Consider the following 23,945-nt stretch of genomic DNA (forward strand, 5'->3'; position numbering starts at 1 on the left):
TTGGAACAGCAAGTTCCCTTTCCGGTCTAGGAATGGTAGAACGATGGGTTCGATGATGGTTTGGATGTACCGTGCACTATTCAGTGTCCCCTCGACGATCACCAGTGGTGTACGGCCAGTGTAGGAGATCGCTCCCCACACCATGATGCCGGGTGTTGGCCCTGTGTGCCTCGGTCGTATGCAGTCCTGATTGTGGCGCTCACCTGCACGGCGCCAAACACGCATACGACCATCATTGGCACCAAGGCAGAAGCGACTCTCATCGCTGAACACGACACGTCTCCATTCGTCCCTCCATTCACGCCTGTCGCGACACCACTGGAGGCGGGCTGCACGATGTTGGGGCGTGAGCGGAAGACGGCCTAACGGTGTGCGGGACCGTAGCCCAGCTTCATGGAGACGGTTGCGAATGGTCCTCGCCGATACCCCAGGAGCAACAGTGTCCCTAATTTGCTGGGAAGTGGCGGTGCGGTCCCCTACGGCACTGCGTAGGATCCTACGGTCTTGGCGTGCATCCGTGTGTCGCTGCGGTCCGGTCCCAGGTCGACGGGCACGTGCACCTTCCGCCGACCACTGGCGACAACATCGATGTACTGTGGAGACCTCACGCCCCACGTGTTGAGCAATTCGGCGGTACGTCCACCCGGCCTCCCGCATGCCCACTATACGCCCTCGCTCAAAGCCCGTCAACTGCACATACGGTTCACGTCCACGCTGTCGCGGCATGCTACCAGTGTTAAAGACTGCGATGGAGCTCCGTATGCCACGGCAAACTGGCTGACACTGACGGCGGCGGTGCACAAATGCTGCGCAGCTAGCGCCATTCGACGGCCAACACCACGGTTCCTGGTGTGTCCGCTGTGCCGTGCGTGTGATCATTGCTTGTACAGCCCTCTCGCAGTGTCCGGAGCAAGTATGGTGGGTCTGACACACCGGTGTCAATGTGTTCTTTTTTCCATTTCCAGGAGTGTAATTCTAATGTCGCTGGCTCGGCCGGTGCGATCTCCAAGTCTCTGTCCGTGCCATACGGCGGCTCTGCAAGCGTCAGCGGGTCCAAATAGTTTGCAAGTGCTGGACCGCTATCGATTATCGCAACCTCTAGCGTGGTGTCTAACGTTGACTGTTTGTAATTTGAGTTTAAATAATATTCATGTTATTCAAGTGCTGTGGCGCTCATAACTGTAAAAAAACTGTAAGGGACTAACAAAAAATTTCCGTTCGATGGTCATACAGTCCAGAATCGGTATGCTAGTCTGGCAAAATCGCGCTGAGCGTTGAGGCAATCATGACAACGACGCACTAGGTTGAAGATACCGTTTTAATAGAACACCGTGTCCTGCTGCGTGAAGTAGTCCTTAACTGCCTGCTGCGCATCCTCGTCCGACGGCAATTGTACAACCTTCAAGGCCTTTTTTAAGGGACTGAAGGCGTGACAGTAGCTCGGGGAGAGATAGGACTACAGAGTGGGTGCTCGAATGTCTCCCACTTGAGTTGGCGTAACTCCTACGTTGCGACATTTGCAATACGGGAACGTGCGTTATCATGCAGCATCCCCTGGGGCACCATTCCACAACGGTGGTTTTGGACAGACACACGTTCTTCATTCTCCGATGGATGTCTGTCGCTGTTTCTCTTCAGCAGCCAAGAAAAGAATAACAGCACGTTGGTCCTGTTTGGACGTATTACGTGATAACGTTGCAGCAGTTCACGTTTCCGCATTTACCGCATGCACGTCAAAAAGACACGTATTCCACAATAATCCTTTGCCTACATGTCGGTGCTTCTATACCTGCATCTGAGTCACGCAACGGTGCATAAATGCTGCAGCAACTCCTTCAAAAGGAAACTTTCTGAGCACCCCTTACATTACGGATACTGTATATACACACTGTTTTCATGATAAAGATAAAACTTTCAGCAGAGATGGAGGAGAACTAATGCATCAGTATGAGATACAGTACACTGGTTCGGAAACGTCTAGGTCGAAATTTACAAAAGAAAATAAGATGATTCCAATTTACCGTTAGTCTGCTGACAACCACAAAAACTATGTATACATATTTGCAAAATATCAATTATGGAAGTAACACGAACTAGGAACTACACGCATCAAAAAAAAGTTTTGCATCACCCTGGTTCCCAGAACTCCTGAAGATAGACGTTGACTGTGGATATTGTATTACAGACACACTGACTTTTGACTGTTCAGAAATGTCACTAAACCCGCACAAAGATGTAAACAACCACGCATGAGCAGCACCTATTAGACAGAGGGCGTCCGACAGCTGATCAGTTCCAGTCATTCCACCAGGAAGGAGGTACACGGCTCGTTTTGTCTGTAGTTCAACCATGCCTAGACGGTCAATACCGACGTTCGTTGGCGTCCGCATTGTTACTTCATGACAGGAAGGGCTCTCAACAAGGGAAGTGTCCAGGCGTCTCGGAGTGAACCATATCGATGTTGTTCGGACATGGAGGAGATACAGAGAGACAGGAACTGTCGATGACACGTCTCGCTCAGGCCGCCCGAGGGCTACTACTGCAGTGGATGACCGCTACCTACGTATTATGGCTCGGAGGAACTCTGACAGCAACGCCACCATGTTTAATAATGCTTTTCGTGCAGCCACAGGACGTCGTGTCACGACTCAAACTGTGCTCAATAGGCTGTATGATGCGCAACTTCACTGCCGAGGTCCATGGCGAGGTCCATCTTTGCAACCACGACACCATACAGCGCAGTACAGATGGGCCCAACAACATGCCGAATGAACCGCTCAGGATCGGTATCACGTTCTCTTCACCGATGAGTGTCGCATGTGCCTTCAACCAGACAACCGTCGGAGGCGTGTCTGGAGGCAACCCGGTCAGACTGAACGCCTTAGACACACTGTTCAGCGAGTGCAGCAAGGTGGAAGTTCCCTGCTGTTTAGGGGTGGCACCATCTGGGGCCGACATACGCCGCTGGTGGTCATGGAAGGCGCCATGACGGCTGTACGATAGGCCTACGTGAATACCATCCTCGGACCGCTAGTGCAACCATATCGCCAGCATATTGGCGAGGCATTTGTCTTCATGGACGACATCTTGTGAATGACTTCCTTCAACGACATCGCTCTACTAGAGTGGCCAGCATGTTCTCCAGACATGAACCCTATCGAACATGCCCGGGATAGACTGAAAAGGGCTGTTTATTGACGACGTGACCCACCAACCACTCTGAGGGATCTATGCCGAATGGCCGTTGAGGAGTGGGACAATCTGGACTAACAGTGCCTTGACGGACTCGTGGATAGTATGCCACGAGAAATACAGGCATGCATCAATGCAAGAGGACGTGCTACGAGGTGTTAGAGGTACCGGTGAGTACAGCAGTCTGGACCACCACCTCTGAAGGTCTCGCTGTATGGTGGTACAACATCCAATGTGTGGTTTTCATTAGCAATAAAAAGGGTGGAAATTATGTTTATGTTGATCGCTATTCCAATTTTTTGTACAGGTTCCGGAACTCTCGGAACCGAGGTGATGCAAAACTTTTTTTGATGCCTGTATATTCAGACAACTGTTCAGAGTGGCGTACCATAGCCTTCATGCAGGCATAACACGATCGCTCCAACGCTCCAAGTTCTGTCGCACTCGGCGGAACAACCCCGGTGTTCTCAAAGACTATCACAAGCAGCAAAAATTCTTGCCAGTCTCTACAGATTGCTTGTAACCAAACCGTTTCATATCACCGCAAAAGAAGAAGCCAAAAGGGATCAGTTCATATGAACGAGCTGTCCATGAAACAGAACTCCTCATGAATGTATGATTACATGTTACTCGGGTTTGTGTCGCCTGCAGTATTAGGAAATAAAGCACAAAATAAATCAGTTCATTAGAATGTTGCAAAAAATGATTATTATGTTCTTGTATTCCACTGGATGAGTTACGTCACAACACATCTGGCTTTCGCCATTTTCAACCTAGTCCTTAAACTGATACATTCGTCCTTATCCAACATCCTTGTTCGTTTGTACCACCATCACGGAAACTCACTGTTTTATTTATTCATGAAGGCTGTGTATGCGTAGTGTATAGGATACGCATGGAGTGTGGTGAGGATGAGGCAGTGCTGTCTACTATCCGATGCAACCTGTCGATTCAGTTCCCCCGGAAAGAAGCCGTTAGTTGTACGCTGCCCTCATGCCCAAGGTCGCCACCAGGGAAATGACAGCGCCCATTGTGCAGTATCCCAAGCAGAGCGCAGGAGCGTGAGCGCGTGTCGGGGGAAAGTGGTGCAGCGTGGCCTGGAGAAAGTACCTCCAGCTAATGGTCGCGCCGCGCAAGGACGACTCGCAGCCAGCGTCTGGATCAGCAGCTCCCGTGCAAGGCCGTGCCGCGAGCTACTTCTGCGTCCCTTAGATCCACATGGTAACTACCCACAGCGGGTGACCGACGGTAAACTGTATTCCACTATGATTCCCCTTACCGCATCCATTTCAATTCGAAAATCGTGCACGAGTTAACGATTGTTCATTCGCCTCCAACTTAAACCATATTCCTCTCATTTCGCAGATTTGGACGTATTTTTGAGGATGGAATTCGTCTCTTGCCTACTCCCAAACGAGTGCCCTTAGAAGTTCAACACTTTGTTTTCCATGTCTTACAGAAAACAATTTTCAGAAACGTGGCTGCAACAGAGTTAGAGGATTGTAACATGACTAGAAGAACAAGCAGTAAGTATGGTATAAAATGCTTACTTACATTTAACCATCACCGGTTTCTAACATTTAAAAATCCACTGGTGTGCAACACTTAAGGACGAAAGTAGCTTTCGCATGATGTGTCACTGCCAATTAACATAGCTCGATAAAACTTGGACCACGCAAAGGGTACTAGAAAAGTTTTGCAATACGACGCAACAGTAAGTCTCAGGAGGCTGACTGTTGTTTTGTTCTGAGAATACTTCTTACTAGCCAAGTCTGTGGGTGCAGTAGTTCAATAGCAGATTTAGTCTGAAGTGCTTGGTTTGGCATCGTGATTACGAAGCGAAATTCGGGCAGTTTTGCGGTACAACTTCGCTTATGGTTTAAACGTAGACCAGTGCTTTGAATAAATGACTCTTGCACTCGGTAATGTATGTCCACATCGTACAACTATATTCAGGTGGTACAGAGAATTTCAAAAACGAAATATTACTCTGGAAGACGCTGAGAGGACCGTAAGGCCACGATCATCAGTTACGGAGGAAAAGGTTGATGCAGTGAGGAAAATGCTAGATGTAGACAGGCGAGTGACCTCTAAGTAGACAGAGGATACCTTAGGGCTAAATTTATCAACAATTCGTTCGATTCTGCATGATAATTTTCAAGTAAAGAAACTTTGTTGTCTCTCGGTGCCGCATAGACTGAAGGAAGAGCAGATGACGCGAGGTGTGACTTGGTGCCAGGAGATGGTAAAGAAGTTTTCTAAGGGACAATCTCAGTATGTGAATCACATCGTGACAGGTGATGAAATTTTGCTGTACTACTATGATGTGCCGACTAAGACTCAAAACAAAGTTTGGGTCTTTGAAGATGATGACACATTCGTAGCTGGCAGAAAATCCCGATCAGTAAAGAAGAAAACGATAACTATTTTGCTTTTAAAATCGAATGGAACTATGGAACGTGTTGATTTTTACACATAGATGACAGTCACAGCTAAATTGTACACTGAGCTCTGCTTGCCCAAAGTCGTCCAATCTTTGAAGAACCTGTGACAGAAGTCAAGAATAGAAAATTGGTTCCTGGTTCAGGACAGCACTCCAACTCACCGCGCCAAAGCATGAACCAAATATTTGCGGGGTATAGGACTGAAACTTCTTGAGCACTCTCCTTACAGTCCAGACCTTGCTCCCTGTGACTCTGCACTGTTCTCGCATGTGAAAATGAAGCTCAACGAAGTACACTTTTCAAGTGATGAGGACCTCCTGAGGGTTCGGGACAACGAGTGTGCCTGACTCCCTACAGAAACTTGGGAGAATTGGTGTAGTGGTAGATGTATTCAATGTGGCGGAAATTACTTCGAAAAAATCAAATAAATAAAGCTCTATTGCGAAACTTTCGTAATACTCTTTGTACATTGAAAGAACTACTACAATGTAGTACAGAAGATAACTGAAAGAAATTCACAATGAGACGAACAGAAATGACTTATTCAAAGACAATAATTAAACTAAAGTTTATGATGGTCCCATGGATACTAAAAAAGGGAGGACAAGGTTCTTAATACGGTGTCTAATAGCCAAAGCATGTTCTGAAACGTGCTTCTATGCTACCCACAAGGTCGGTAAGGAGTTCTTGTGGCAGTGCGTTCATTTCCTCCACCATTGCGGTTGACAACTGTTGGACTGTTCGATAGGAAATATGGACCTTCTGCAATACGTCTCCCCAACGCATCCCACAAGTGCTCGATGAGATTTAAGTCTGCCGAACGGTCGGTCAGTCCTCTCGCCGAATATCCTCTCGTACCACATGCACATTTCGATGCGTTCGCGCATTGTCATCCATAAAAATGAAATCAGGGCCGATTTCACCCCTGAAATGACGCGCATAGAAAAGGAGTACAGTGCGTGTACTGTGTTTAAAGATTTGGAAGCCCAACATTGCGTCTCCTCACACTATAGAACCTGGATCACCAAAACGATCATGTTCGACAATGTTCCTGGGTCTATTACGTGTTGCCACTCTCGTCATATGAGGATACTTAATGCACCCAGGAACATTGTGATACGTGATTCTTTTGGTGGTCCATTTGTTAGCCTGTGGGAAGGTATATTGTCGCATGGGCGCACTGGGCTCCAAAGTTTTGAACACGGTACAGTCACCAGTCAACGTTATTGACATTGCACTTCTTCCCTATGATCGTCTTTTCAAGGTTTCATTCGACCCTGAATTCATTTTTATGGATGACAATGTGCGACCGCACCGAACAGTGCAGGTGGGACAGCTGTTGAATGACAGAATATTCGGCGAAATGGACTGGTCTGTCTATTCCCCCGACGTAAAACCTTCTAATACGTGTAGTATGCGTTGGGGAGTCATATTGCAGCGAGTCCACATGCACCACCGACCGTCCAGCAGTTGTCAACCACGATGTTGGAAGAATGGAACCCACTTCCACAAGAACACCTTACCGGCCTTGTGCACAGCATGGAAGCACGTCGAAGAGCATGCATTGCCGGCTGTGGTGATCACGCGTCCTATTAAGGGGACCATCATAAACAGTGGTGACTTCGGTATAATTATTGCCTTTGAATAAAAGTCTCATTCTGTTCGTCTCATTACATTTTTTTTAATTACCATCTGTATATATGGTCCAAGTTTCATAGAGCTATGTCACTTAGCAGTAATATAAAAATCGAAAATTACTTTCGTCCATAAGTTTTGCATGATAGTGTACTTTGTCATATTGCCCTTATAAACTTTCATGCTTAGAAATCGCATTGCGGTCATTAATTGTTTGGTGCTGTCGTGTAGGTTCCTGAGCGACGCATTCATCGAGTATTTCTGTCGCATCTTTGTAAATTTCGTTGTCTTGCGCGTTCATTATTTCTTATTGAACAAATCACTAATCACTGGTTTAATAAACATCATTCTAAGTTGTACGGCACCAAACACCGTGATCAGTATTCAGAACGTGGTCCAGCTGCACAGGTTAACGAATACAAATATAAAGTGAAATTTAGATATTAAATTAAATATCTAAAATAATTAGTCATTAAAACAGGAGATACTGAATTTAATTGACGAAGAGGTAAAATATAAAAATGCAGAAAAGCAAGTAGGGGAAAGGAAAAACAGACGTCTAAAAATGAGACTGACAGGAAGTGCAAAAATGGCCAAGCGAGAATGGCTAGAGGGCAAGTGGAAGGCTGTAGAACCATGCCTAACTAGAAGAAAAATAGGTGCTACCTGTAGGTAAATTGAAGAGACTTTTGGGGAAATGAGAAGCAACTTTATGAATACCAGTGGCTTAGATTCCAACCCGATACTAAGCAAAGAAGGGAAATGTGAGAGGTGAAAGGAGTAAATAAGGAGGGTGTATATAAGAGGAACAGACCTGAGGACAGTATTACAGAAAGAGAAGAGAAAGTAGGTGACGATGAGATACTATTCTGTGGGATGAATTTAAAAGAGCAGTGGAAGACCTAAATGGACACAAGGCACCTAAAGCAGACGACATACCCTCAGAGTTATTGAGAAAGTTGGGAGAGTAAACCAAAGTAAAATTATTCCACCTGGTATACAAGATATATGAGACAGTCTCCATACCATCAAACTTCTAGAAGATCATAATAACTCTAATACCATAGAAGGCGGGTTCTGACAGCTGTTAACAATATCAAACCATCACTCACTGTTGTAAAATATTGACACGAGCTATTTACAGAAGAATGGAAACACTGGCAGAAGCCGACCTCGGGGAACACCAGTTTGGCTTATGGAGAAGTGTAAGAACACACCCTACGACTTACCGTAGAAGACAAGTTAAAGGAAGACGAACCTACATTTTCCAGTTATGAGAATCGAATATGAAAGTGAAGCAGTGGTTGAGAAGGGAGTCAGACAGCATTGTAGCCTATCCCCCTATGTTATTTAATCTGTGCATTGAGCAAGCAGTAAAGTAAACCAAAGAATTTGGAAGGAAATAAAGTTCAGGAAGAATAAACAAAAACTTTAAGGCTTGGCGATGACATTGTAATTCTGTCGGAGGTGGCTAAGGCTTTCGAAGAGCAGTTGAACGGAATGTGTAGTGTCTTGAAAAGAGGTATCAAGATGGACACCAACATATGTAAAATAAGGGAAATGGAATGCAATCGAATTAAATCAGGCAATGCTGAGGGTATAAGATTAAGAAATGAGAGAGGAAAAGTAGTGATGAATTTTGCTATTTGGGCAGCAAAACTACTGACGATGGCCGATGTGGAGAAGATATAAAATGTTGAGGGGCAACAGCAAGAATATCATTTCTGAAAAAGAGAAATTTGATTATATCTAATATAAATGTAACTGTAATGAAGTATTTTCTGAAGGTATTTGTCTGATCTGTACCCTAGTACGGAAGTGAAACATAGTAGATAAGGAGTTGAGGAAGATGAGTAGACAAGCTTTTGAAATGTGGTGCTACAGGAGAATGCTGAATATTAGATGAGTAGATCGTAGTGACGAGGTACTGATTCAAATTGCAGAGAAAAGAACTAAAAGAAGGGATCGGCGGTAAAACACATTTTGAAGCATCAGTCAACCGTCAATTTGGTAATGGAGAGGAGTGTGTAGGGAAAAAATTGTTGACGGAGACCTAAGCATGGATACAGCAAGCAGATTCAGATCGGTGTAGCTTATAGAAGTTATACAGAGGGGAAGAGGACTGCGCAGGACAGATCTGCTGCATCAAACCAGTCTTCGGACTGAAGATGACAATAACAACAAGATGCCAACGCAATCGTTTCTGCTTTGCTGAACTGACATATACGTGCTTCATTAGCTTAATTTCACGACTTTGCATTCTTCCTCCCTTTGAAAAGTAAATATTCTGTGAAATGTCAGTTGACAGCCAACCGGTGAATGAGGAAAGCCTGAAAAGTTTTTTAATGACATAAAATGCCGTAGGAAATTTTCAAACCTGCAATTAATTTGTGAATACGCCGTTGTTCTCCCAATAGTTAACAGTCGCAGAAGTCGCACCAACGAAATTAAAGGAAATTTTTTCTTGTTTACTACTGCGAAGCGTAGCGATTAATGAAATTTAGATATTCAGTAAGAAACGGTAGTACAGTAGTCAGTGGAATCTGAGGACACTATGTGAATGCTGTAATCCATTAGAGTCTAAAGAATGGCGGTGCTGATTAACGCTATGTGTGAGTGACAGAAATGCGTGTCAACGCAGTACTGAGACCAGGAAAGTAAAAACTGATGTATTTTAAAGTAAAGTAATTACCAAACCGACAGCTGGTCTGAAAAAAGAGTATGCATAACCACAGAGAGGTGGTTTGCCGTTAACTACCTTCGTCGAGTAAATCGACTCGCCCAGACAGTTATGAAGGAATTATCCGTAGCGTGGAGTTCGACAAAAACACTACTTTGCTTTGTTCGACATGTCGAGAAAGCACTTTCTAAAACGTTCCAAGGAAGTCGCCGAGCACAACGCTCCCAGCTGCCAGAGGAACAATCATCAGCGATGTTTTATGCCATAGAACGTCATATGATGTAAAAATAACAATCCTGACATCAAGAACCCTACATCGCACCCTTTCCGTTTTCCGCGGATAAAAATTCCGCCTGTCACATTATTCTAAACCATTGCCACTAGCCGCCATTACAGTAGGTTGGATTATCATCCATATGCTAACAAAATAAACTATTTTAGTTATTAAACGGCGACTTGTCCGATTTCAACATAAAGAAATACTTAGATAAAATTAAACTTCAGAAAACGAATTTTAAAATTACGGGTGTATTGGTAATAAAATTAAAAGATAACAACTGTCTCGTGTAGAGGGTTCCTTAGTAAGATAGTTTGCTAAAAATTCTGTAAACAAATCACATTAAAATGAGTTTATCTCAAAATTAAATATCTTTCTTTTTGCCAAACATTGTGCCGTTTTGTTCCACTTAGTCCGCAACGGGAGCAATTTGGCAAAGATGTGAACAGACTGTTCTCCGTATAGAATACTGAGAACATTTCGGAAATGATGCACGGTCGAAGTTGTGTTTCAGGATTCAGCTAGAACCACTGTCAGTCAAAAGAATGGAACTCTCGCTACGTCAGCAAAAGAAATCGCAAGGGAAATTTCCCAGAAAGAAAGTGCCGCTCATTCGCAGTAGGACTGCAAGGAAAGCTACGCTCCTGTGATAGCTTTTCAAAAAAAATTGTGCAAGCAACAGAGTTAATTAGAACAATTTTCTAGAGGTATATACTTAATGTATCGTCCACTTATTTGTGAACGATGGTTGAATGCTGCTCAGGACTGAAGTAATACATGGGGATCACGCGAGTGAAAACGATCTTTGCCGCCTAGATCACAAACAGCTCGTGCAACTTCAAACAACTAACTGAATACATATCAAGCCGTCCACACGTTACCGTGACATATTCTTTCATGATAAACAGCTCGTGCAACTTCAGACGATTCACTGATTAACTGCATAGCAAACTGTCCACACTTTACCGTGGCATATTCTTAGTAACGCGATGAGGTTTTGTCTCTTTTGTTTCTAGTAAAATAGAAAAAAACTCACTGCAATGCAAAATACAAAATACAATTAATGCGCTTCGACGTGTACAATATGATGTCTGTATATGGTGGAAGTAGCAAGAAAACGTTTCTGCTACTGAAATTCGAGTTTGTATTTCTCGGCCCGAAGTTCCAGCTGAATCTTCGTCTATTTTATTCTAACGGCTATTCTGATTTAATATTTGGAAAATCTGAAAAGTTATTGCAGACAAAATGAAAAAAGATGTTTTTTCACTCTTCTCAAAATGGCTCTGAGCACTATGGGACTTAACTTCTGAGGTCACCAGTCCCCTAGAACTTGGAACAACTTAAACCTAACTAACCAAAGGACATCATACACATCGATGCCCGAAGCAAGATTCGAACCTGTGACCGTAGCGGTCGCACGGTTCCAGATTAGCGCCTAGAACCGCTCGGCCACCCCAGCCGGCTCGCTCTTCTTCCGCCACAACTCTTGCGTTAAATTTAAGAAAAACAAAGTAAACAAGTGCTTGCAAAAATAAACTAGTACAGTCAAGGAGCACAATGGACTCCAACATCCCTTTCCCAACAACGTACGAAGAGTGGATGACAGTAAAAAGACCTCACCCAGTGCTCTTTCTTCAGTAATTGACAGTACAAATAGAACGGGGCAAAGTGTGGAACTGCGACGTTTGAAGTAAATGTTTAGAAAAAAAAAGTGAAAAATAGAGTGACGTTTGCTACGTCTGTTGCACTTTTCTATCCACTCATTCATGTGTCTTGTTTTCTACCTAAGTCTCCATTCTCGCTGAATCTAAGATTTCGAAAATATTTCACGTTTCAGACAATCTTACGTGTTCCGGATCGGATCTTTGTAAATTACAGCTTCCTTTGGCGCCTCTTCCAATAAGTGCTCATATGAACTCTTATTATAAAATTCACCCGCTTAAGAACGTTGAGTTGAAGACAGGTAACTATTATAGAAATGCGCGTTATGGAACGACTTTCGTTATGCATAGTGACAGTTGGTGATGAACCTCTATTCGTACTCGTAGCAACTATTTTTGGTTAGAGTTTAGCTACAGGAGAGTTTGATATTACCGGATATGTGATTTTTCCAAACGGCTGCGACATTTAGTTCACGGCCCATCGTTGTTTATATATTTTTATTATTGTTGACGTTTGTTATTCACACCATACATACAGCATACTGTATGACGATAAAAATTTGTAATGATATGCAGAGCACAGCATAGCTGATAACCGATCATATTAGCATATCAAGGTAACTGGCATCAAATAAAATTCTTTCAGCGTTCTGAAGTGAAAATTTTGCATTATCTTTGGTTGTACGAAGGCGTCCATAAGATATAAAGTTTAACAATATGTAGTTATAGCTGGATTACTTGTTACACTGCCCTCGCGACAGTTCAGAATTGTCCTTTGGAAGTTAACTAATCATTTTAGATCAACTTGACAGACTCTAATACATAAGTCATAAATTACGTTATTTTGTCTACAGTAAAAAAAGTTTATAATGTGTCACTCGTTCTTCTCTATGGAGAGAAAGTTGTTTTCAAAAATTTTTTGAGTAAGTTCTTTTGTGCAAGCATGTACAAATCCCCTTCGTCTTCACACAGACATGCTTGTGTAACTACCAAGTTTTCTCCGTTTCAATACATATCTAGTATCTACGACGACGACGCCTATCTGAGAAAAGAAAAGGCAGAGCACTAAAGAGTGTTTAACGAAAAACTTACTGATACATTTACACGGTAAGGTGAAGTAGTTATATCCACCAGATCAGCATAATTATCTCAAGGTGAACGAAAAAATAAAATTTAAACATACATTCACTTGTAAATCATCCGATTAATCATGAGAAATACCGTTATAATACTAGAAGAAAGAATAACTGCAAAATTGTGATTTACAGAGTTATGAAGACCATAGACACTCATGTTTACGAACCTGTAATAGCACAGTTTGTTGATTCGTTTATATCTTTCGTAAAATCCCGGGAGTTATAACTGTTTTCTTTTTTTTTTTTTTTTTTTTTTTTTTTTTTTTTTTCTCCTGTAATCCGACCACAGGGAATCTGTCATCCGCTGCGCTAATGTAAGGTCTGCTATCATTATCTGATGTTACAACACCCATCGTGCAAACGTGACTGTGTGAGTATTTAGACGTGTCACAGTTACAACTCCTGTCGTTCCCGTGTTAAAGCTACATTCACCACCTATTGTGTATAGTATACTATACTCTTGAAAACCAATTCAGATGTGGTTTTGGATATTTTTCGCTGCGATTAACATTTGTCCATCTCCATGCAACCCTTCAACATACATAATTCGAGGCGTACATTTTACTATGTATCTTAAACTAGTTCAGATGGGAATGGATTAGGAAGGAATTCGACCACTAGAATCAGACCAGAATTCACCTAGTAAAGTTTAGGAGAAAGCACAAAAACTCAAAGTCTGAATAATGACTCGAACCCCGCTCCTTCCGAGCCAGTCCTGTTCTTTAACCACTGCGCCACCATGTTAGATGAAGACTATTATACGGTACTGTTGTGTTCTAGCGACTTCTATGTTTAATGATAACTACGCCTCCATACGCCTTCCAATGTGTGGAGGTCTAATTTGGTCAATAGCAAAACAACCTCTCGACTCTTCAGGCTCCTAGAGTAAACATAGCAGACAAACGGCTTACTGGTCCCGTACTTTTTATCTGCCATGTTCTCTCGGCGAGTATTTCGTCGTTTAAGATGACTTAGCATCCGCGGAACATTTGGCCTAATTTTTGATTAATGGAAAATGTTGGAATCCTTTGAGTGACCAGGTTTCAGAATGCGCATGTGATCAAAACCAGTAAATACATTTAAAAAATCTCTCTTTGTTAACTTTGAAAGTTTATTCTCTCGATTGTTCATTTTCATTAACATATGAATTTAGAACCTCGCAAAACTGTGGTTGTTTAACTCTCATTTCTCTCACTCTTTTGTATCCTTTAGGAATGAAAATTGACAATATTTTGTGACCAGTAGTTTTCATTTTAACAAAACACTCGAAGAGTTTTTTATATTCTAACCAGCCTCCGCATGAAACTTTAGTTCTATATCTTTCTTTAACTTAAAAGTTATGACATTCCAGAACATAATCGTAGGCTGATTAGACGTGAAGGCAATGAGATTCTAAGCCAACTAGTAGATGCTCTAATGAACTTTCTCGTGACTTCCCTAAATATTTCTTCTCCAATCCTTCTACATGCCAAGCTCCTGCTTCCTCTCTAACGACCTCCATGTCGAAGAGACGTAAAACTTGAAGTTTTCTTAAGCCGTAGTATAATGGTAAATATTTCTTCATTTAAAAAATATAGTTTTTTTACCTAGTTAATATTTCATAAACAGATCAATATAAGAAAACAAGATTTTCGTAAAGCGCTATGCAGAATCAGCCGCCATTTTTCATTGTTGTTAACACATACCAGAATATTGAGGAAACTATGAATTTTTTATGTCCAGAAATTATTTTAATGGACTTCGGGACCTTTTAAGGCAAAGAGTGTGGCGATATGACGTTAAAGTTTGAAGTGAAGTTTCCGATAAAATGTTTCTGAGTTTATGATAGCATCATCTTGTAAACATACCCCAAATTTTCTCAAAAATATCAGCGAAATATGCTGAAAAGACGGCCGGAATCCGTTGTTGTGTCAAATCTTTTGACTATTTATTTGTTTCCGTAAATACTATTAATTTAGGTATGTACACACATTTGAATTAGTTTTCCTAAGGCGCTTCTGATATGCCAGAAGTTAAACAGTCGTAGCCGATTCTGTATCTATGTCGTATAGAGTAGCGTCAAGAGGAAATACGGTTTATCTCAGTAGTGCAATAACTGATTCATGTTACGTACAACGACGGAGTCTGGCATGAGAGCCTCAGTTGGCAAAGTTTACACTGCAAACGATTCCGGTTGCCTTGCCTTTCAACTGTAACACATTTTCAGATACTTTTGCGAAACTTTTCAGCTCCAACATTAACCAACATTTTATCATCGTATTCGACTTTTCATAACCTTTCGAATACCGTTAAAATAAATAAAACTTTCTTACTGCAATACCTAGGTTGATACGACAAATTACGAGCCCCTCTGCCTACTGTCATTTGCGGAAAATCTTGTTTCGATATCTCGAACTCTTCACAAAATAAAAGGGGTGTATGTTTTACTGTAATATGAAATAACTGAAATGTCACGTAATATCTAACTTCTGCTAGTTGTTGCAGACTGATTTACTGTTTAGTGCTGCGTGGCAAACATTGCCTAAAAATGTCATATGAACCTAAGTGTACTATAAATTTGCATTATTTCTGATAAGTTTGCTGACGCCTCTTCGATGAAAAGTTGTTAAAATCTTTTGGATTTATTCCAAGCCCATGAGTACCATTTAACTGAGCATGTGGGGAAGCAACATCAGTATTTCCTCACTACGGATCTACGGAGCAAGCAGTTTATCTGTTGTTGCGGTCTTCGTTCAGGGACTGGTTTGATGAAGCTCTCCACGTTTGTCTATCCTGTGCAAGCGTTCTGATTTCCACGTAACTGCTGCAACCTATATCCATTTGAACCTACATACTGTATTCGAGCCTTGGTCTACGTCTACATTTCTAACTTCTATATTACCTCCAGTACCAAACTGACAATTCCTTGATGTCTCAGCATATGTCGCATCAATAAATCCCTTCTCTTGGTCCATTTGTGTCATAAACTTCTTTTCTCCCCAGTTAGGTTCATTAATTTTCATTATTTACTTTCAGCTTTCCTTTAGCACCATATTTCAAAAGTTTATATTTTCTTTTTGTCCACGTTTCGCTTCCGTATAAGGCTGCACTCCTGGTAATATCCCATTTTTTCTTTCAGCAAAGCTATTGCCACTCTGCATGTTATATCCTTCCTATTTCGGCCATCATCACTTATTTTGCTATTCAAATAACAAAACGCAACTTCTACTCCTGAGGAATATTTTGGAAGTAATCATCGAAAGCTCCATGTTTTACCCTGAAATGTCGCGGAAAGCAGTCCGAAAATGTTTTTTACGACAGTGCTGTGACGAAAAACTTCCTTCTCGTACTGCTTTTACCGTCTAATTTCCTAATTTAATTCTCTCAGCATCACCTTATTCACTTTGGCTACATTCCATTACCCATATTTTACTTTTGTTGATGTTCATTTTTTAACTCATTTTCAAGACATTATCCTTTCCGATTAACTGCTGCTCTAATTTCTTTACTGTCTCTGACAGATTTACAACGTCGTCGGCAAACCTCAATATTTTAAATACTTGTCCGGTATGTTAATTCCTTTCCAAATTTCTCCTTTTTTTCGTCACAGCTTGTTCAGTATATAGAGTCAGTAATATCGGGGATAGGCTACAACCATGTCTCCTTCCCTTCATTTACTCATTTAACTTCATCTCTTAAATCGGACCAGGGTTTCACATATACAGTACCTTTGTTAAATCATAGTTACCTAAGAAGTAACAATTTTAATATGACAAATAATATTAAAATGATATGAGTGTCTACGAGGCAATGTGAGTAAATAATGCTGACTATAATCTACTAAAGTTAAGATTGGCAGTATTTATACTACTGTTTCTGCTGCCACTAATATTGATGTTAGTAATAATGATAAGACAATAATAACAATAATGATAATGGAAGATACAAAAAGAATTTATAGGTGTGCAAATTAGATGTATTCTGATATAGTGAGTTCTGGGAAACGGAAATGTGAAGAGACTGCACTAGCATAAGGTACTGAGAAATGAGGGATGATCTGATTGGAAAGAAGTACGTACAGGGGTAAGGAGTGCGTGCGTACAGGGACAATGGTAGTCATTGTTGTTGCTTCAGTAAATATGTCATTCCAGAGTCGGGCTCATTCTGCTGAGAAGGAGATGAGAACGTGGCTGAACGATGGAGCGGAATAGAAAGTATTTTTCTCTGATGGAAACGAGTGTTTCTGCCATGTTCTTTAGACATGACCATTAACATCGAGGAGAGATATGTGGTACAGTGTACGTTAATAAGACAGTACAGAAGATAAAGTTTATGGAAATCTCTGCGCTTGTCTGCACGCAGCCAGAATAGATGTGTATTGATGGTGAAATATGATCAAAGAGTCGACCATTACAGGTACGTCTAGCACAGGCATTCGCCAACAGTTTCAGGCCCCATGAGATTTCCTGAGCAGGACCTTGCACGATAATATCGCTGTAATCAATAACTGGAAATTACAGACTCCCTTTCATGTCTTTCGACTCTTATAATCGCAGACTGGATTTTTTATAAGTCTTAGATAATCACTCGCTTCTTGCATTTTATCCCTGCTACCTTCAGAATTTTGAAGAGTGTATGCTAATAAACATTGTCAAACGCTTTCCCTAAATCAACAAGCGCTATAAAAGTAGGTTTACCTTTCTTCGGCCTATATTCTAAGGGAAGTGTTGCCTTGTGCGTTCCTACATTTCTCCGGAACATAGACTGGACTTCGCCGACGTCGATTTATGCTGTTCGTTCCATTCGACTGTTGGTATTTTGCAACCATGACTTTTGGCTCTGCAAAATTCACACCTGCGTCCTCTGAAATCTTAAAGTACACCTAGTGTAATTTAATCTAACGGCCAGCGTTTGCTATCCCGCAGGAGGCGTTGGCCAAGCTGCAGCTGGCGGAGCAGTCGTACGAGGAAGAGACGCCGCGGGACAAGAGGACCATCGGCGTGCTGCGCCAGCTCTTCCCCGGGCTGTCCCAGGTCAGTACCCAAATCGCTGGTCAGCTGCGCGCTTCACCGCAACAACTCCAGTCTTCACCGCGTTTGGTTCACTTCTTCGGACTGACGTTAAATGTCTTACTCCGATACATATTTTACTACTGCCGGGTGGTTAGAATTAAAGTGAAGCTACTCCCGGAGGTCCAGTGCGCTCTGTAATTATCGTATGGCACCGAAATTTGTAGATACACTAATGTGTTAATGCGGTACCGATTTACACTGAAAACATTAGTTCCAGTTTTTGCCACAAGGTGCAAATTTTGTGCTGTGCACTGTTTGTATGACGGTATGACAGACACTCTGTCATTCGACAAGCCATACGTTGAGTGAATAGTACGGTTATCGAGAAGAGAGGCGGTGCGCTGTTAGTGAGACTGTTTCATGTGGATAGCAGTAGAAAATCGCCGACTGAAAGGTCTGAGGAGAGGCCCGATGTCATTAAATGGCTACAGAAGATGATAATGAAATTCGAAAACACAGGTGAGCTTGGTGTGGAGCCTGGATGTGGAAGGCGTCCTACCCCGATGGAAATTACTGACGAGGTTGCTAATGTCGTAACTGACCATTCAGTACGTGCCCCTGGTATTGCTAGTTCTCGTGCAGTGTCACGAGAATTGTCCATCCCATGGCCAACAGCACGGAAAGTTTTGCGTTCTGTATTACACCGGTGTCCGTTCAAGATCCAGGCGGTGCAGCAACTGAAAGCCCATGATCCGCAGCAGAGTTCTGAGTTTGCCCTTCGGTTTCTGGCACGGATCTAAGATGATGGCTAGGCAATATTCTATGGAGTGATGAGTCACATTTTATACTACAGAATGCTGTTAATACACAGAATGCCGATTTTGGTGTGCTGTTAAACCGTGTGTCGTTGACGAAGAGCCATCGCACTCACCGTACGTGACTGTGTGCCGCAGCACCTTTATTTTCGTTCTGTTCTCTTTTTTTTTTTTTTTTTTTGACAATGCACCTAGAGGGCCTGTCAGAGGGCCTGTCAGGTGTACCGTGACGTCTGCACATTATCGAGACCTCCTTGCACAGCATGTGATTGCTGCTTTGGAAGAGCGCAACTGTGTGGAAACCATTGTTTTCGTGCAAGATTGGGCAACACGTCATGTCGCTCGCTTAGTGATAGATCTACTTAATGCAACATTCAGGAACGTGTTATCGCCAAATATTTTCCAGAGGCATGGCCTTCAAGAACACCTGATCTAAATCCAGGTGATATTTGACTCCGTCGATATCAAAAAGAATGTACACTCCTGGAAATTGAAATAAGAACACCGTGAATTCATTGTCCCAGGAAGGGAAAACTTTATTGACACATTCCTGGGGTCAGATACATCACATGATCACACTGACAGAACCACAGGCACATAGACACAGGCAACAGAGCATGCACAATGTCAGCACTAGTACAGTGTATATCCACCTTTCGCAGCAATGCAGGCTGCTATTCTCCCATGGAGACGATCGTAGAGATGCTGGATGTAGTCCTGTGGAACGGCTTGCCATGCCATTTCCACCTGGCGCCTCAGTTGGACCAGCGTTCGTGCTGGACGTGCAGACCGCGTGAGACGACGCTTCTTCCAGTCCCAAACATGCTCAATGGGGGACAGATCCGGAGATCTTGCTGGCCAGGGTAGTTGACTTACACCTTCTAGAGCAAGTTGGGTGACACGGGATACATGCGGACGTGCATTGTCCTGTTGGAACAGCAAGTTCCCTTGCCGGTCTAGGAATGGTAGAACGATGGGTTCGATGACGGTTTGGATGTACCGTGCACTATTCAGTGTCCCCTCGACGATCACCAGTGGTGTACGGCCAGTGTAGGAGATCGCTCCCCACACCATGATGCCGGGTGTTGGCCCTGTGTGCCTCGGTCGTATGCAGTCCTGATTGTGGCGCTCACCTGCACGGCGCCAAACACGCATACGACCATCATTGGCACCAAGGCAGAAGCGACTCTCATCGCTGAAGACGACACGTCTCCATTCGTCCCTCCATTCGCGCCTGTCGCGACACCACTGGAGGCGGGCTGCACGATGTTGGGGCGTGAGCGGAAGACGGCCTAACGGTGTGCGGGACCGTAGCCCAGCTTCATGAAGACGGTTGCGAATGGTCCTCGCCGATACCCCAGGAGCAACAGTGTCCCTAATTTGCTGGGAAGTGGCGGTGCGGTCCCTTACGGCACTGCGTAGTATCCTACGGTCTTGCCGTGCATCCGTGCGTCGCTGCGGTCCGGTCCCAGGTCGACGGGCACGTGCACCTTCCGCCGACCACTGGCGACAACATCGACGTACTGTGGAGACCTTACGCCCCACGTGTTGAGCAATTCGGCGATACGTCCACCCGGCCTCCCGCATGCCCACTATACGCCCTCGCTCAAAGTCCGTCAACTGCACATACGGTTCACGTCCACGCTGTCGCGGCATGCTACCAGTGTTAAAGACTGCGATGGAGCTCCGTATGCCACGGCAAACTGGCTGACACTGACGGCGGCGGTGCACAAATGCTGCGCAGCTAGCGCCATTCGACGGCCAACACCGCGGTTCCTGGTGTGTCCGCTGTGCCGTGCGTGTGATCATTGCTTGTACAGCCCTCTCGCAGTGTCCGGAGCAAGTATGGTGGGTCTGACACACCGGTGTCAATGTGTTCTTTTTTCCATTTCCAGGAGTGTATTTACCAGCAACACGTTCGGTCTCTACCTGATCTGAAGGACAGTATTACAAGAACACGTTGTCAGATTCCACCGGAACCACTGCGAGCAACTGTTGAATATATCGTTTTACGGATGCAACATCTCATTGACGTCTCCGGTGCCTACATGGAACAAATTGTGTAAGCGGTGGTTAATAAGAAAATCTTCATTATCCTTTTCTCACTTGTTTGGCCTTTTCTGCCCACACCTCATACCTAATCCAATACATATGGAAAATATTTACATACGTCTTTGTTACATTCACAGCGCCAGATTTTCACCTGGTGGCCAAAATTGTAATTAATTTTTTTCAACGTAAATCGATTCCGCATTAAGTCATCAGAATATCTACCAACTTTCGCTGCCATACGATAATTACAGCCCTGGATCTCTGTGATTAGCTGCACTCTAATTATAACCACCCAGTATTTCTTCTACTTCCGATTTGCACTACACAACTCGCGGTCTATTTCTTTGTCTAAACAAGTACCTTCCCGTTTGCCCCTATCCCTTCCAGCGAAAATCACAAAGATTCTGTATTACGTAGGGCACGCTATCGAAAGGACTCGAGACACCTCCATTCGCAACAGAGCTTGATTCTGTATCGAGCGCTGCTCGAACAACTGCTTGTCGTAATGACACTCGCGACAATAGTGGAAGCGATACGCGAGGAACCACAACAAGCTAAAGCTCTGCTTAAAATCTGACAATTTTGTGAAACAATCCTACACATGTATAAATGCATATTGTATATGACCAAATTTGCAACAACAGTTCTCGTCCGCACGGTATATAAACACTTACAATGATTCTTATGTAAAGGCAGCAATTAACGATTAAAAAAGTTACCCTTAAAAAAATATTACTTGACTCTGAATTCAATAGAATATTATATTTGTTAATTAGAGAATATAATGATTTACGAAATTGGTTGCAAATGACCATTTTTATCGCTATTGGCGAATCAGAATAAAGATTTAATAAGATACCATTTCGAAAACAAGATGGTAACATTCAAATGAAACACGGAAGAACATTAATTAGGAATTCAGTGTTTAATAAATGAAATAAATCGTATTAAACTGACTGTAATTGGGATCATGAGAATAAAAAACTGCAGCAAGACTCGTCGTGGGTATAGTACCAATAAACATCGCTAGAACGTCGTATAGGCAAAAGTTCGAGACTCGTTGAATCATGATTGCGCTCTTTTCTATGTGTATATTAGTTGCTATTTTTATATATGACCCGCACGCTAGAAGTGTTTCACAGTTATTTTATTTATTAATTTCCGTAATACATTAATAGCGCTAAGACATGTCATGGAGATGATACCAATATTAGTCGCTAGTTCACTAGACGATCGAAAGCTAGAGTAGAGTCCGAGACTTGCCAAGCTGTGACGTAAACGTAAACTGCTCAAGACGTTCGGGTCGTGTTCAAGCACTGCACTACTTTTAACTTCTCGTTTATAAAGTTTTTATTAGGGGCGGGCAAACGATACTTGCGTTCCAACGAGTTCGAGAATTCTCGATACGCCGCAGAGCTCGATATAATATCGAGTCTGCTAGAACAATCGCGTGACCATTAACTCACCTGCAGCGAGTACAAGCGATATGGGAGAAAAATCGAGCTAACCACAACAAGAAGTTTCAGCTGTGCTTAGTAAAGATGGCACAGGTGTACTTTTAAAGATATTGCTTGACTCTGAACCTAGCACAAGATTTTATTCGGTTATTATAGACTATAGTGATTCACCCTAGTGGGTTGCAAATCACCATTTCAGATCCTGTTCACATATAAAAACAGTAGGTAAATAGTTACCGGCTTTTATTCAGCTTGAAAAGAGATTCTAACAGTCAGATGAAACAAGGAAGAAAATTAACAATTAATTGCCTATTACACGAAATAAATGAAAAAACTGACTGTAACTGTGACAGACAGAATAAGCCACAGCGGCCTGACCCTTCGTACAAACAGCACCAACCGATGTTATTTTTATTATTAATGCCCATAACATATGAAAAACACTAAGCCACGTCATAGAAATAATACCAAAGGAAGTCGCTGGGTCGTGGGATGAAGAAACCTCGAGCAGAACCCGAGTTTTCTCGAGCTGTGAAGTAAGCTGCTCGAGTAGTTCGTTTTCAAGCACAGCAGTAGATATTATATTACGGAGGACAAATGTTGCACTAAATTATTATTTCCGTACAGCATCTATTTTAGGTTATTAGCATACTTTCTATTATACATCGCAACCACTCTTGGTGTCTACACAAGCAATCGGGGCAGATATCGAACATGAACATCTATATTACATCACTGATATTGTAGTAGTAAAAGAAAAACATTGCTAACACATTATCAAAATTAACGGTAATTCAGGAGTAGAATGTTGAAATGTTTTATCATTGCTATATATAAACTTGGTTCCAGGAGAAGTCTTTTAGTGATCTCAGTCACAAGAATTCGTAATCTGTTGGTTTCTTTTTCTCTCAGCGACAAATTTTCTGTCTCCGTGAAGTACCTTCGTTCGCCTTCTAGACAATGTGATATAAAAATAGAATCAGTCAAACCTAAATACGTCATAAAGATATAAACAGTTTAAAAGTTACTGCTATCAGTGTTTCCTGTGCTGTTACGATGTTAATGAGTAATACATAGATACTAATGTTTAATATCTTCATTTAGTTTGAGACGCTTTGGTTTTATACACGGTAGAGTGCTGCAGTAATTTTAAAATCCTCAAACTGTACCTTTGACACAGATGAAACTGATAACATTTGACACCAGCATCAATGGACTTTCCAGATGCGCGTAGAACGTCAGTAACTGCTCATTCGATCAGGTATCACCAGTTACGACAAAATTATTCACATCGTACACATTTATCTTCTGCGCTCTGTGTGACTAAAAACCACAAACAGCATTTAAGTAGTAAGTTGTAATAAATTGTGTTTTTACATTGCGTACGCCAAATTAGAATAACTGGAAAAGCAACTGGCTTTTATCAACAAACGAATGGCTGCCTTTCTTGTTACTGTCATTGGTATTCCGTAACAGCAGCTATACGTGGAAAAATATTCGCTATCTATACGGCTCCATATCGAAAGGCCGCAGGAACAGGCGCTATTGTGGAAAGTTGTTCATATCTCTATCCCCAAAATTATCTACGTCTGTAAAACAGTTCTC

At 42.6% G+C, this 23,945-nt stretch overlaps 1 protein-coding gene across 2 annotated transcripts in view; it reads left to right on the forward strand.

Moving 5' to 3' along the window:
• The window catches only part of LOC126474005 (putative lysozyme-like protein), a 161,093-nt gene that overhangs the window by 95,135 nt on the left and 42,013 nt on the right, over positions 1-23,945 (forward strand). For both annotated transcript variants that reach the window (XM_050101394.1, XM_050101393.1), the window contains exon 3: positions 17,930-18,037. In XM_050101394.1, the coding sequence (XP_049957351.1) occupies positions 17,930-18,037 (108 nt within the window). The remainder of the gene's footprint in view (positions 1-17,929; positions 18,038-23,945) is intronic.

Source organism: Schistocerca serialis, chromosome 4 (assembly GCF_023864345.2).
Source record: "Schistocerca serialis cubense isolate TAMUIC-IGC-003099 chromosome 4, iqSchSeri2.2, whole genome shotgun sequence".
In the NCBI taxonomy this organism is placed as follows: Eukaryota; Metazoa; Arthropoda; class Insecta; order Orthoptera; family Acrididae; genus Schistocerca; species Schistocerca serialis.